This window comes from Cyprinodon tularosa, unplaced genomic scaffold (assembly GCF_016077235.1).
Source record: "Cyprinodon tularosa strain WSP-4 unplaced genomic scaffold, ASM1607723v1 ctg172, whole genome shotgun sequence".
Lineage (NCBI taxonomy): Eukaryota > Metazoa > Chordata > Actinopteri > Cyprinodontiformes > Cyprinodontidae > Cyprinodon > Cyprinodon tularosa.
In genome coordinates this window covers 335,139-347,949 of record NW_024038551.1, presented here as the reverse complement: position 1 = coordinate 347,949, position 12,811 = coordinate 335,139, and the positions used below count along the sequence as shown (strand labels likewise).

Genomic DNA, 12,811 nt, shown 5'->3' with positions numbered 1-12,811 from the left:
GATAGCATTTATTTCTGGTGGTGTCCACCATTGGGTACAGTGACTGCCAACATGACAGGCAGCACAAACCTTACAGCTACAGTTATGGCTGATTTCGTTGACAATGGAGGCAGAGAACATGGTCTAGTCAGACTCCATTTCTCCAGCCTCCCCTGGAATCTGGGAGATGCTCTCCTGCTTGGGGCATTTGAACATGTCCCTGACTGAGAGCTCCACCAAGCGATCACAGCAGACTCTCACTTCACACTTGGGCCTGCTTAGTTTTTCAGGCTTCTTCCACTTCCGGCATATCCAACTCTCCTCCAGATGGTGATTGGTGGACTGCACCTCTCTTTACCCCGAATGTCCAAGACATGTGGCTTTAGGTCAAAAGATACAACAACAAAGTTGATCATTGACCTTTAGCCTTGGGTGTACTGGTGCAAAGTGCACCAGTGGACATATGATTAAACAAGGTTTTCATTATGGACAGTCAGTCCAATAATTATCAGAGTGTTGGGTTCTAAATATTTTTTGTCAGTCCCCATAAAAACCACAACATGTTGCTGGAGGGAACAGCCACACTGACCCTCTAAATCAGCAGTTTAAACCAGTGTGGCTCAGGGCTGCTGGTTTCTTTCTTCTTTCATTATCTCTGTCTCCGGTGCAGAGAAATCCTCTAGAATTCTTAATGCTACGTCACAAACCTTTCATCATTGTGATAGCTCTGCTCTATCTCAGCTGAGACCAAACCCAGCCCTATAGCCCCCGCTTATCTGCTATAATCTGGGTACCACCTTCCAATGGGAGAATGAGGAAGCGAAACTTACAAGGTGCAGCAAATTTAAGGAGACGGAATGGCAAATCATGCAGATCATTTCGGGCCACAAGAGTGTGCAAATTAGGTTTTTGATTTAAAGATATGAAGTCCGGAACCAACCGCATTCTTATTATGAACTGCTGCAATAGGTAGCCTTCAGACGTTTTTTCCTTTTCTTCCTCTGTTCTAATTAAAATTGAAATCTCTTTAATGTTTGTAAGACTTTTGTAATGACTATTATCAATCAAACTCAAGTTAACACCACCTTAGATATGCAGCGTCAGGGCATTCTGGCATTGGTGTTATTTTCCACTATGACAACATTACCATGCTGTGTGTTTCTTTTCATCAATCTGACAATGTTATACACTTTAAGGAGCAAAGTGGTGTTTGTAGAGACCTCTCGGTACATTCTTCTTTTTAACCTTCTGTTTGCAGACACAACTCAGCTGGCACAGAGTCAGTCGATGTTTTTGCTTTCCACTACCAGAGTAACAATGTCTTATTCTGTGTGTGTCGGTTTAACCCTCCTCAGCTTTCTCACTATTAGTGTTTCTATCATCACGCTGGTTATCATGTGTTTAGAGAGATACATTGCTGTGTGCTATCCTCTAAGACATAGTGCTATCATTACCACCAGGAACACAGGATGGGTTATTTGTGTTATTTGGTGTGTCAGTTTATTTCATGTAATTACACAACTAAGTTTGATATTAAGGTTTTCATTTCCAGACCTGCAGCTCACACAGATGATAGATTTCTGTGGGAAGGAGAGTATTTTTCTTGATCCAGCATCTGATCTTTATTACAGAACTTTTACTTATTTTCTGTTTGTGTTAGGAGGTGTAACTGTTTTTGTCACCTATACTGGTATCATAGTAGCAGCTCACTCAGCCTCCACTGACAAAGCATCAGCAAGCAAAGCTCGAAGGACCCTGCTGCTGCATCTGCTGCAAATGGGCCTCACAGTGTCCTCAACAATATACATCTCATTGCTTATAGCCATTTCAAAGCATGTAGGGAGACTTGAAGCCATGCGTATCCAGGTTTTTCTTTATATCTGTATCATTATTTTCCCCAAATGTCTGAGTTCATTAATCTATGGCCTCAGAGACCAGACGATCAGACCTATTCTAATGCTGAACCTTTGCTGTCAGTGGAGAGGGTCAGTCTCCATGGCTGTAGTGCTGACACATAAAAATATCAGAGTATATGTTTCTTAATGGTTGTAAACTGTATGTTACATATGTGGATATTCAATGTTCAAAGAATACAGAAAATTTTTATAGAGAAAAATCTATGAATTCTGTCAATATTTGTTTTTGTTTTTTTTTTTCAATTTAATATATATTGTAATTTTCAATAAATACTTTTCATATAAATGTATCTATTCCAAAGTCACTGTGGTGATGCTTCATTTTAAAAAAGGTGGGGGGATTATTCTAATAAGTATGAAATTGTGGAATTTAGTATGAGTTAATGATAGCTTTATTAGAAGCTCAAGTATAGCCTTTAAAAAGATTAAGTAAATGAAGAAAAAGAGCTATTAGAAAAACATCACCCTCTTTGACCTTATGTGGATGATAGGATTGTTAATGATTATATCAGATGGTTTCAGGTAAAACAGGATCCAGAAAACATGAGAATAAATAAGTGCAATCTGAGTGAGTGAACCAATGTGTCATTAATGCTGTGATAAGAATCATGTCAGACTCCTTTTAAAATTGTTTGAATCGTCCTTATTTGTCCCAATTAATTTTGTCAAGACTGTAAGCAACACTGTTTTTTGCAATGTCATTTGGCTATTCAGTTTAATCAAAGCAACACAAGCACATTTTATTAGCAAATCTTTTAAAATTGTTGTAATTCAGATAAGGAGCACAATAGAAACACAAAAAGAGGAATAGTGCATTTTGTTGGCATAAAAGTAATTAGATAATAAATAAAAGTGAATTAAGTGTATAAATTCTCAGTTTGTTTTAACTCATTATACACATTATACGAGAGCAAAATAATATTTGAAGGAAGGATCGTAATCTTGATGAACTGACTGCACAGATGAAGTTTTCAGGTGGAGTTTCTCACTTAAAAACATTAAAACTACTTTTTACCCACTTATTACAGCAAACATTGCTGCCATATCACAGGCAAAGAAAGGATATGGTAGCTCCTCCCAGACCAACTTTTTGACTGCGCAGCTGGAGGAGCAAAGACGCTATTGCCACACGTCAGAATTAAACAGGAGTAGCTGATTTATTTTTATTTTTTGTCCTCCTGTTGTCCAGTCTTCTTGAACATGATATTTCTGATCAAGGACTGTAGGGCCTTCTTCAGGGGTTCCAGGTCCACAGACAGTTTCTACAACAAACAGAGAGATTATATGTCAATTCATGTTGGCCATGCTAAATAAAGACAAACTTTTAAAACCTAATCCTTTGCGAAAGTAAATTCAATCCACGTTAGAAGTGATGACTTTTATAATCAAACATCAAAGACATTTTTAATTCAATATCTGCTTATATAGCTGCACCCAGTTATTTTTCCTTATTTTTTTACACAAATAGTTGTATATTCTTTACAAATACCAAGCCTTTGACTCAAAATTTTTAAGATGGAAATTCCCATCACATAATCATTTTTCAGGAAATTTACAGTTCCATTTACATCATATAACCTGGTAAATTGGGACATTACACAGCAATCACCACACTAATAACCATTTTAACGTTATCATACGAGCAATATTTCTGTCTTTATAGAGTTGAGCTTCTAATCAAATGGTGGTCTGGAGCGCTTGTTTTATAAGGAGTCAGTTTGCACTTTCCTCAAAATTACGTTTTTTGCTACTTTCAGCATTTTTACATTGCATATGTTTTGCGTGTTTGTGTTTTATCATCACCCCAAGTGTTGATGACACAATATTGACATTGTCTAGCATTGTTAATACCAATGATTAATTTCAAGGGGGCCTGCATAAAGTAGTTTTATTTTTCTTTAAATTGCTGCTGTTCAGAGGACTCTACTGCCCCTTAGTGACTGAGGGAGAAAACGAAATTGACATATGCAGGGAAATGAGCCAGAGTTGAACAGTGGTTTCATGGACAACTGCTAAAGCTTTCATAGATTCAGATATAGTTATGCTATGTTATGTTATGTTATGTTGTGCTGAAGCGTTTTGCTTCAACCCCATAAAGATGATGTCAGTTTATTTAAAGGTATAGAGGACAATCTGAATAAGTGCTCTTCCTAATTGTCAATCATTCTGGTGATATGTTTACATAAGACCGTCCTACATGCTCGTCCCGTTAGCTATCTTTTTCTGCGCATGCACACTTTCAGGCCTATATGTGTCATTGAAGCTCATCTTTCTCACCGCAGTTCTTTAAAATGGCTGAGGGTCATAAGAGAAAAAGTGTCTACGAAGTGTATGAGAAGAAAATAAAGGCCTCAGAAGAGGCAAAAATATCCCGGAATGCTTTGCACTGAGCGAGAGCTCTCCTCTCAAAGCATTATGGGATTTGCTGTCACAGCGCTGTCGCCATAGGCTGCTGCTGCCCGACAGAGTAATCACAAAGATGGCGCAAGTGGAGAGAGCAGGTCGTTTTTTTAAAAATCAACAAAATCCTCCACAATATCCTAAGCTGCTGTCAAAGTGGGTGAAGCAGGTCAGACAAGATCAGAAGAGGTTGTAGCACTCTATGGCATCTTTGGAAATGTTTTGAATTTTGTTCCCTCACTGAAAAAATCGCTTGGTTGTTCCATAAAGAAATAAATGTTAGCTACTACCATGGCGCTACTAATTGTATTTTTGCTCTTATAACTCAGAACCACCTGTTATGCTCTTCTTCATGATTTAAATGTAAAATAACATGAAGTCTACAGTATATCTTTAAATCTTTGCAGCAAGTTTTGTATTTGCATTGCATTTCCAATCACCATAGTTATGCATAAAAATGCTCAAAGTTGATCAGGCAGAAGAAAGGTCCTACCAGCCGCTCAAAGATAATAATCTATGTATTTAAAAAAACTACCTGCTCTCTTGTGCAGCTCATGTGTCAATAGATGTAACAGAAAACCTAAATTAAAGTAAAGCTCCCTATCCCCTCAAGGAAACTTTGGAGCGTGCGGCAAATATAAAGAATGGTGATGGCATATCATTCAGATCGTTTCCGGTTGCAAGATATGGTAGAGGATGTTTGTTAGTTAAAAGACATCAGCTCAGTCACCATCTGTATTCTTACTATTGCTGTAATAGCCTACAGAGGATCACTTTGCTTGCTAGGTCTCTGTTCTGATAAAAGTTTAAAGCTAACTAATCTTTGTCAAATATGTCCTTTATTAATCAATCTCAGGCAAACACCACCTTAGGTGTGCCACAATGGAGCATTCTGGGGTATGTGCTGTTTTCCACTGTGACAACATTGCCAAGTTGTGTGTTTCTTTTCATAAATCTGACAATGTTATACACTTTAAGGAGTAAAGAGGTGTTTGTAGAGACCTCTCGGTACATTCTTCTTTTTAACCTTCTGTTTGCAGACACAGTCCAGCTGGCACAGAGTCAGTCGATGTTTTTACTGTCCACTACCACTGTAACAATGCTGTATTCTGTGTGTGTGGGTTTAATTATTTTGAACAGTCTCACACTTACTGTCTCTATTGTTACACTGATAATAATGTGTTTAGAGAGATACATCGCTGTTTGTTATCCATTCAGGCATAGTGTGTTCATGACTACCAAAAACACAGGAGTGGTTATTTGTATCATTTGGTGCTTTAGTACACTAAAAAGCATTATGCAACTAAGTCTAATTTTTAAGTTTTCTTTACGCAACTTAAACCAGGTGCAGTATGCAGGCTCTTGTGGAAAACAGAGTGTGTACGAAGATCCAGTTTCTGATGTTTTTACCAAGGCTTTCACTTATTTTCTCTGTGTGTTAGGAGGTGTAACTGTCACTTTCTCTTATACTGGTATCATGGTAGCAGCTCGCACAGCCTCCACAAACGCAGCGTCAGCCAAGAAAGCACAGAGGACTCTGCTGCTGCATCTGCTGCAGATGGGCCTCACAGTGTCCTCAACAATATACAACTCTTTGCTCATAGTTCTCTCTAAAATTGTAGACAGGTTTCTTGCTGTGCATCTGCAGATTGTTGTGTATATATGCATTATTATCTTTCCCAAATGTCTGAGCTCTCTTATATATGGGCTGAGGGACAGGACAATCAGGCCCATCCTTGTACTGAATCTTATTTGTCAGTGGAGAAGGTCAGTTTTAATCCCTGATGTTTCAGCTAAAGATAAAATCAAAATACATAAGTCTGTTTAACTCTGCTGGTGAGGGAAGTGAAATTATTCTAGTTAAACTCTTTGTCCAGTGATTTCCTCCATCACCTCTGGTATGGATTTTAACTTAAATCTATACTATGGTACAATATTTGCCAGGCATGTAAGACTGATTATTGCCGTAAACACATTTGTAATCCCTTTGTTAGAAATATTCTAATATGAAATAAATGTGGGCTTTGGATGACTTTTTTCTAGGTCTGAGAATCAGATTTCATATAATATCTGTACTAATAAGTTCTCTACAATGTAAGTATGAGAGAAAACAAATATACCTGCATTAGCAAAAAATATAAACAACTGTTTTTGTATTTATTTAACTTTTCATATGCTGAATATGTACTGTGTCAAATGGTTTCAGTTGGATAAAGTGTGCTGGAGCAGAGAAACATCTAATTTATCAGCGCAGTTGGCCCTTGGAGACAAAGCTGAGGATTTGGTAAAACCAAAAATTACTTTTATTCCTTCTGTTCACTACAGCAAGAATGTTAATTTTTTGCTGCAGCTCATGAATGTTAGAGGAACAACTCCAGCCTATTTGTCAGAAAACTTTTTGTCTCCACTGTCCGCTGTTTGTGCAATGAGCTGGACAAACTTCAGCCACTGTCTTATGTTTAACGTGCATAAAGTGTAATACAGCCCATATGAATAGATACACGTAAAAACTAGGTTCCAAAGGAGGAGGAAAATGAAATAGTCACAGACGCCTTGTTAAGAACTATAACCAAAGCTGGTGTTTATTCCAAGAAAAAAACATTCAGCATAATGTGTTGCTCCCAAATCACCATCCTTCACACTTTAGTGTTTTAGTCTTTATAGTCAGTCTTATCAATACTTTTTTTTTTATCTTAAAGTATGTTGAATCCCTCTGTAATTTTATGTTAAGTCAAATAAACCAAAAGAGAGAAATAGAAAAAGCTGAGGAAGTCAGCTCACATGAGAGTCAGCATGGTCAGGGCAGTCATGCAAAAAATTTCCCACAACACTCCTCCCTCTTGATTATGAGATGATCACACAAAGCAAGAAATTGTCAATGGACAATCAATAACCAGAGCCAAAGTATGGTTACACATAAAGACCTCCAAAGAAAAACTTAGCAAATTATTTTCTTTGCACTGCAGGCCATTTTCTCATAAAGAGGAACCAAGTTAATCTTACCATTAGTCAGGATAAGATCAAGGGAGGTTTCTAATGCAGTATTATACATGGTTGAGATTTCACAATAACCCTGACCAAGCCTGTTAAAGATATAAGGTCTTCCATCAAATAAAAGGAAACCAATATTGACTATCAGGGTGAACCAGAACTGAAGAGAGCACATTGGATAGATCAACCATAGACGAAATCAGGCCTCAGATGGAGTCTGCACTAATTTGGTATGCGGATTTGGCACCGAGGATGCACATGGTACAACTACTGTATTAACAGCTCACAGGGTGCTGCATACATTTTCACTTGGACAACCTGGGGGTCCAATCTTCTTCACAGAAAATAAAGTTCAGTGTCTTTAATCAAACCAATATCATATTTATGAGATGAGCACAGTTGAGCAGGCACTGTGGATGTGGTTTCAGATGATATTGTTGCAGACATAGAGGTAAATGTGTATAGATCATATATCATATACATTTATATTTGCACAGTTTGTTTGCATTGAAAGGAAGGAGAGCAAATTCCATACATACATGCTAAGATGGTGGAAAGACAATATCAGCAGAGGAAGTTGGCTGCCAAACTTAGATTACATGGCAGTGACCCACATCCCTCCATTGCATGTCATAGGAATTTGCTAATGAGACATGAATTACACACAATCATTATTTTTGGGTAATATCGTATTTCATTCAATAATAATGAAATGCAGTTTCATCAAACAATTTGAGCTGTAGCCCTGTACAACGATTGAAAATACTGTATAGTGTATGCCAGTCTTAACTTGATTACCGTACTTACGTACTAAGATGGCGATACAGACCGCTGCCTCAGTGTGTTGGTGCACATTCTTTTGTTTTGTTTAACAATTTAACTCTGGTTTTTGCAATGATACCCGTGTCATGATTTAATTCTAAGATCTGACCCACATGCAGGAAACCAAACAGAGAGACCAAGGGAAGGTTTAACAGGTTTATTGAGAACTGGTAGAGATGGGTCCAGTGCTTTTCTGAACACTGGCCAACCGGGACTGAAAAGTGAAGGGGAAGATCCTGTGATTAGTTAAGGCTCAGTGGGAAATTTGAGCTTCAAATTGCAATAGGGAGTAAAGGCAATTGCACTCACGTTTCCAATAAAAGCTGTCTTTCTCTGAATCCAGTCGGTGTGGGTTGTTCCAGTAATTGAGTTGCTCATTGGAGGGCAGACAGGGTTTACCCTGGTTGTGGTGGTTACTTGAGGAACGGAGGAGCTAACTGCCACTTAGATTTCCAATGGTACTTGAACTGTTTCTTGTGGAGGTGAATCCCCTGCTCAGAGTGTAGCTCAAACAATTCCTTGGGGAAAAGTAGTTCCAAATCTCCAGTTTGAATCCTCAGTTCAGTTTGAAACTCATACGATCCTTCCAGGGGGAGAAGGTCCAAAACATCCAGTTTGCAGGATGACTTCCCAAAACACTGTCGTCAAGGTAGTGGCAGTCAGCAGCTTAAAAGTCCTCCGGTAATGAGGCAACCATCCGCAGGTGTGTGAGAAGGCCAATGAGAACCAGGCGCCAACTGGTGGTGGAGGGAAAACAAACAAAAACACAACCCACACAAACTCAATTCCTAACAACCCAGAACTCTTTAACCAGAGAATAGCTCATGAACATCAGGGCAACATCATCAGAGGATTTATTCCCCACTTTTATTCTCCCTACACTGGAAATTTTGGACATTCTGGTCAAAGGTATGCTCTCCATTGCTCACGCTGCGAAACGCTGGAGGAGAGGAAAACATGCCGGTGTGATTATGCATCTTCGCCAGTGAAGTATCCAGTCACCAATACCGAGCATAATCCTGTCTAACGTACTGTACGTTCCCTGCCCAACAAACTGAAGCAGTTACAACTGATTCTGGGAAAAAATAGGGACTTCTCCTTATTTGCTGTTTTGTGCTTCACAGAATAGTGGCTGTGTGGATTAATACTGGACTGGCAGGCCTCTAACTCCAAAGAGTGGACACAGACACACAAATCTACAGCAAAGTGAAAGGTAGAGGAAACTGTTTTTACATCAACAACGGCTGGTGCAAGGATGTGGCAGTGATCCAGCACTGTTCTCCTGACCTGGAATCCTTCATCAAACACAGTAAGCCTTTCTATTCACCATGTAAGTTTTCTTCATTCATTCTGGTCAGAGCTTATATCGCGCCACATGCAAACGTGCAGGTCGCACAGCCGACACTCGCAGACCAGATTGCCCCGGTTACTTTAACAAAGGAAACCTCACTCATGAACTTCCAAAGTATATACATTTTAGTAATTGCTCGAACAAACAAGATAACATTCTGGATCACTGCTACACCAAAGTTAGGGAAGGTTATCACGCCGTCCTCTGCGCTTAAACTGGGAAAATCCAACAAGTCATGGTTCACCTGATTCCTATTTACAAGCAGAAACTTAGGTTTATTCTTTATACAGCATGTGCATTGTTATTCTGTTAGCCAGATTAGCCGGAGTGGAAGGCCTTCCTTCACATTGTGGATGTCACTGTGTGTATGGAGGTCATCTAATCTGGACAGCCTTTATGTCTTTAGAAATACACAGGATATGGGCACATGTTGGAGCCTGACTGATAGAGGAGAGCTATGTGCAATCCTGGGGTAAAGAGGCAAGACAAATGAAGTTCAAGACATGGATGGCGTGTCAGTTTCTGATACAGACAGCTAAACATCCACATGATGCAACACATAGACTCATGAGGTATAAGGAGGAGATTACCTTGTCTGGGGCTCAATCTTTGCTCAACTTTGCCAGACACTCACTAATGTTTTTTGAGCCCACAGCTGTGCAAACTCCAAGCAATTTCTCTGTCCTGTAACAACCTGATCTGGAATAAACTCTGTTACTTTTTTACTCTTGTTTTTATAGTCCTTTTTTTATATGGTTTTACCCAGTTTGAGTTAGTAAATAACTTGCTGCCAGGAAAAGAACCGGAAGGGAAGTTCTGAGGCGCAGCTGCTATCAGGGGGACATGACTTCTGTTACGTTCAAAATTGTAGGTTCATGATAAAAACTAAAGCTCTGCAAACCTGTAGTGAGGACATCAAAGTGGTGGACCACTGAGGCTGTGGAGGATCTTCAGGCTTGTCTGGATTCTACTGACTGGCTCTACCAACAGTCTAGATGAGTACATAGAGGCTGTGACATCATACATCAGCTTCTGTGAGGACTTCTGTGTTCCATCACAAATCCAGGGTGAGTTACAATAACCACAAACCCTGGTTCACTGCCAAACTCGGACGGTTAAGGTTGAATAAAGAAGCCTTCAGGCGTGATGACAAATGCAGATTGAAGATGCAAAATACAAGGTCAGCAAGGCTGTGAAAGAGGCTAAATTATGGTATCCTGAGAGACACCAAAACCAGTTTACCGCCAATGACACTATGTCTGTCTGGAAAGGACATAGACAGATCAGAAATTACAAGCCTAACCCCCAAACTCCATGAACAACCAACGCATGACTTCTATTGTCGTTTTGACAGACAAATACCCCATTTACACTACCCTTGAAAAACCGATCCATGCCGAGACCGTTCCGAGCTCGGATCAGTTAACCAGGCCGAGTTTGGTTCTGACGACCGTTTACACATCACGCTATCTCGGTTCCTCAACTCCTCGCTTCCTAGTGATGATCTGCGGTATTACTGCCAGTATTGAAGGAGGAAATCAAGCAGTTGATGCACCAAAAGTTGTTTGCCAACCACCATAAAACACAAGAAGAAGATGAAGAAGGAGGGAATCAAGCAAATCAAAATGGCGGCGCCCGTCATATTCAGAAAGTTATGCTTGATTATTATTGCTGTAATTCAGTGTTTGCGGCGGGTCAGGCGAAGACGGCAACCTTTCGTGGATGTTTATAGTTGTTTATAGTTGTTGTTCTTCTGTTTTGTGTTGGTTGGCAAGCAACTTCTGGAGGGGCATTACCACCAACTACAGGAATTGAGTGTGAATCGGGATGTGCAGCCAGACGGAGATGACGCGTTCTGCTCATGCGCTCTTGTTATCAGAGAACCGAGCCAGGGAAAAAACCGAGCCAAACCCACCTCTGGAACTGGTCTGCAGTTAGCTCGGTTCGGTTGTGTCTAGCTCGGCTCAGTTCAGTTTGCTTTCCATTTACACACGATAAGTTATCTCAGTTACTGAGCTCTGACCGGTGTCGACACGGTTTTTCAAGGGTAGTGTAAATGGGGTAAAAGGGACAGTCCTGCAACCACCCCCCATGACACCTCCCCCACCTCAGCTGGGGGCCGGGCACCTCTCACTGTACCCACCTTAAAGACCCACGCCTCCTCCCTTCCACCCACCTCAGTGACAACTCTTTCCAAAAACGAGTGGTATGTTAATAAACTCTTCAGAAGACGGAACCCCCGGAAAGCTACTGGACCAGATCCTGTCTCTCCATCCACCTTGAAGCACTGTGCTGATGAGTTTTCTCCAATGTTCACAGACATTTTTAACACCTCACTGGTGACATGTCACGTGCCAACCTGCTCAAGTCCTCCACTATTATTCCTGTTCCCAACAAGCCAAAACCTGTCCCCCTGACCTATGTGGTTATGAAGTCCTTTGAGCTCCTTGCACTTTCAAACCTGAAAGAGATCACTGATCCCCTCTCTGACCCTCTACAGTTTGCTTACAGAGCCAACAGGTCTGCAGATGACGCTGTTAATTTGGCCCTTTACTACATCCTCCAGCACCTGGATTCTGCAGGTTCCTAAGCCAGGATCCTGTTTGTTGATTTCAGCTCTGCCTTCAATACAATCATCCCAGCTCTGCTCCAGTCAGTAAATCAGGTGGTTTCTGAAAGTTACAAGTTTCTACTCTAAAAATAATACAGAAATGTACTGATATTAGAAAATGCTATTTGTATTTTTGAATGCAAGTATTTTCAACAGTGAGTACTTTACTACACTACACTTTACTTGTAGTCGAGTAAGATCTGACTATGAGATTTCTCTCGAGTACTACAGTTGAGTACTTCGTCCACCACTGTCAGTTTCTAACTATAACTAGTTACTATATTAAGTAAAAATTCCTCCTTTATACGTTAGCAGTGTGGCAGCTGTCAAGATTTGGTTGTAGTTTGTTGACCCAAATGCAGAGGCAGGGAGGCAGAGGTGAATTTTGTGGTGATTTAATGAAAAAGTAATCCTAATATGAAAAAACAAAGTCCAAACAAACAGGAAACCAGAAATCCAAAATTCCAAAAATCAAAACATGAAAACAAGTCAAACGAACCAGAAACCAAGGTGACATCAGGGGGATCACAATCACAAGGAGGTAGGCTCAGAGAGACGGAGTAGGAGGAAGTTTGATGAGGAACCAGCCCTGAGGAACTGAACAGAGAGTGTATTTATGGGAGACTGAAACAAAGAGAGGACTAACGAGGAGATTGGGAGCAGGTGTGAGCAGAGCAGAAACAAGTAAGGGGCAAGGGAAAAAAGGAGAACTCAAGAGGGCAGCAGAGTGCAGCAAATAAA

The 12,811-nt window shown here is 40.2% G+C and overlaps 2 protein-coding genes across 2 annotated transcripts in view; one reads left to right on the top strand and one right to left on the bottom strand.

Moving 5' to 3' along the window:
* LOC119781187 (odorant receptor 131-2-like) overlaps window positions 1–12,811 on the bottom strand; it is a 91,314-nt gene that overhangs the window by 63,521 nt on the left and 14,982 nt on the right. The gene's annotated exons all lie outside the window — the stretch shown is intronic.
* LOC119781183 (odorant receptor 131-2-like) lies at window positions 885–2,022 on the top strand. Its single transcript, XM_038281581.1, has one exon. The coding sequence runs from the start codon at window positions 1,030–1,032 to the stop codon at window positions 2,020–2,022; it is 993 nt and encodes a 330-aa protein (XP_038137509.1). The 5' UTR covers window positions 885–1,029.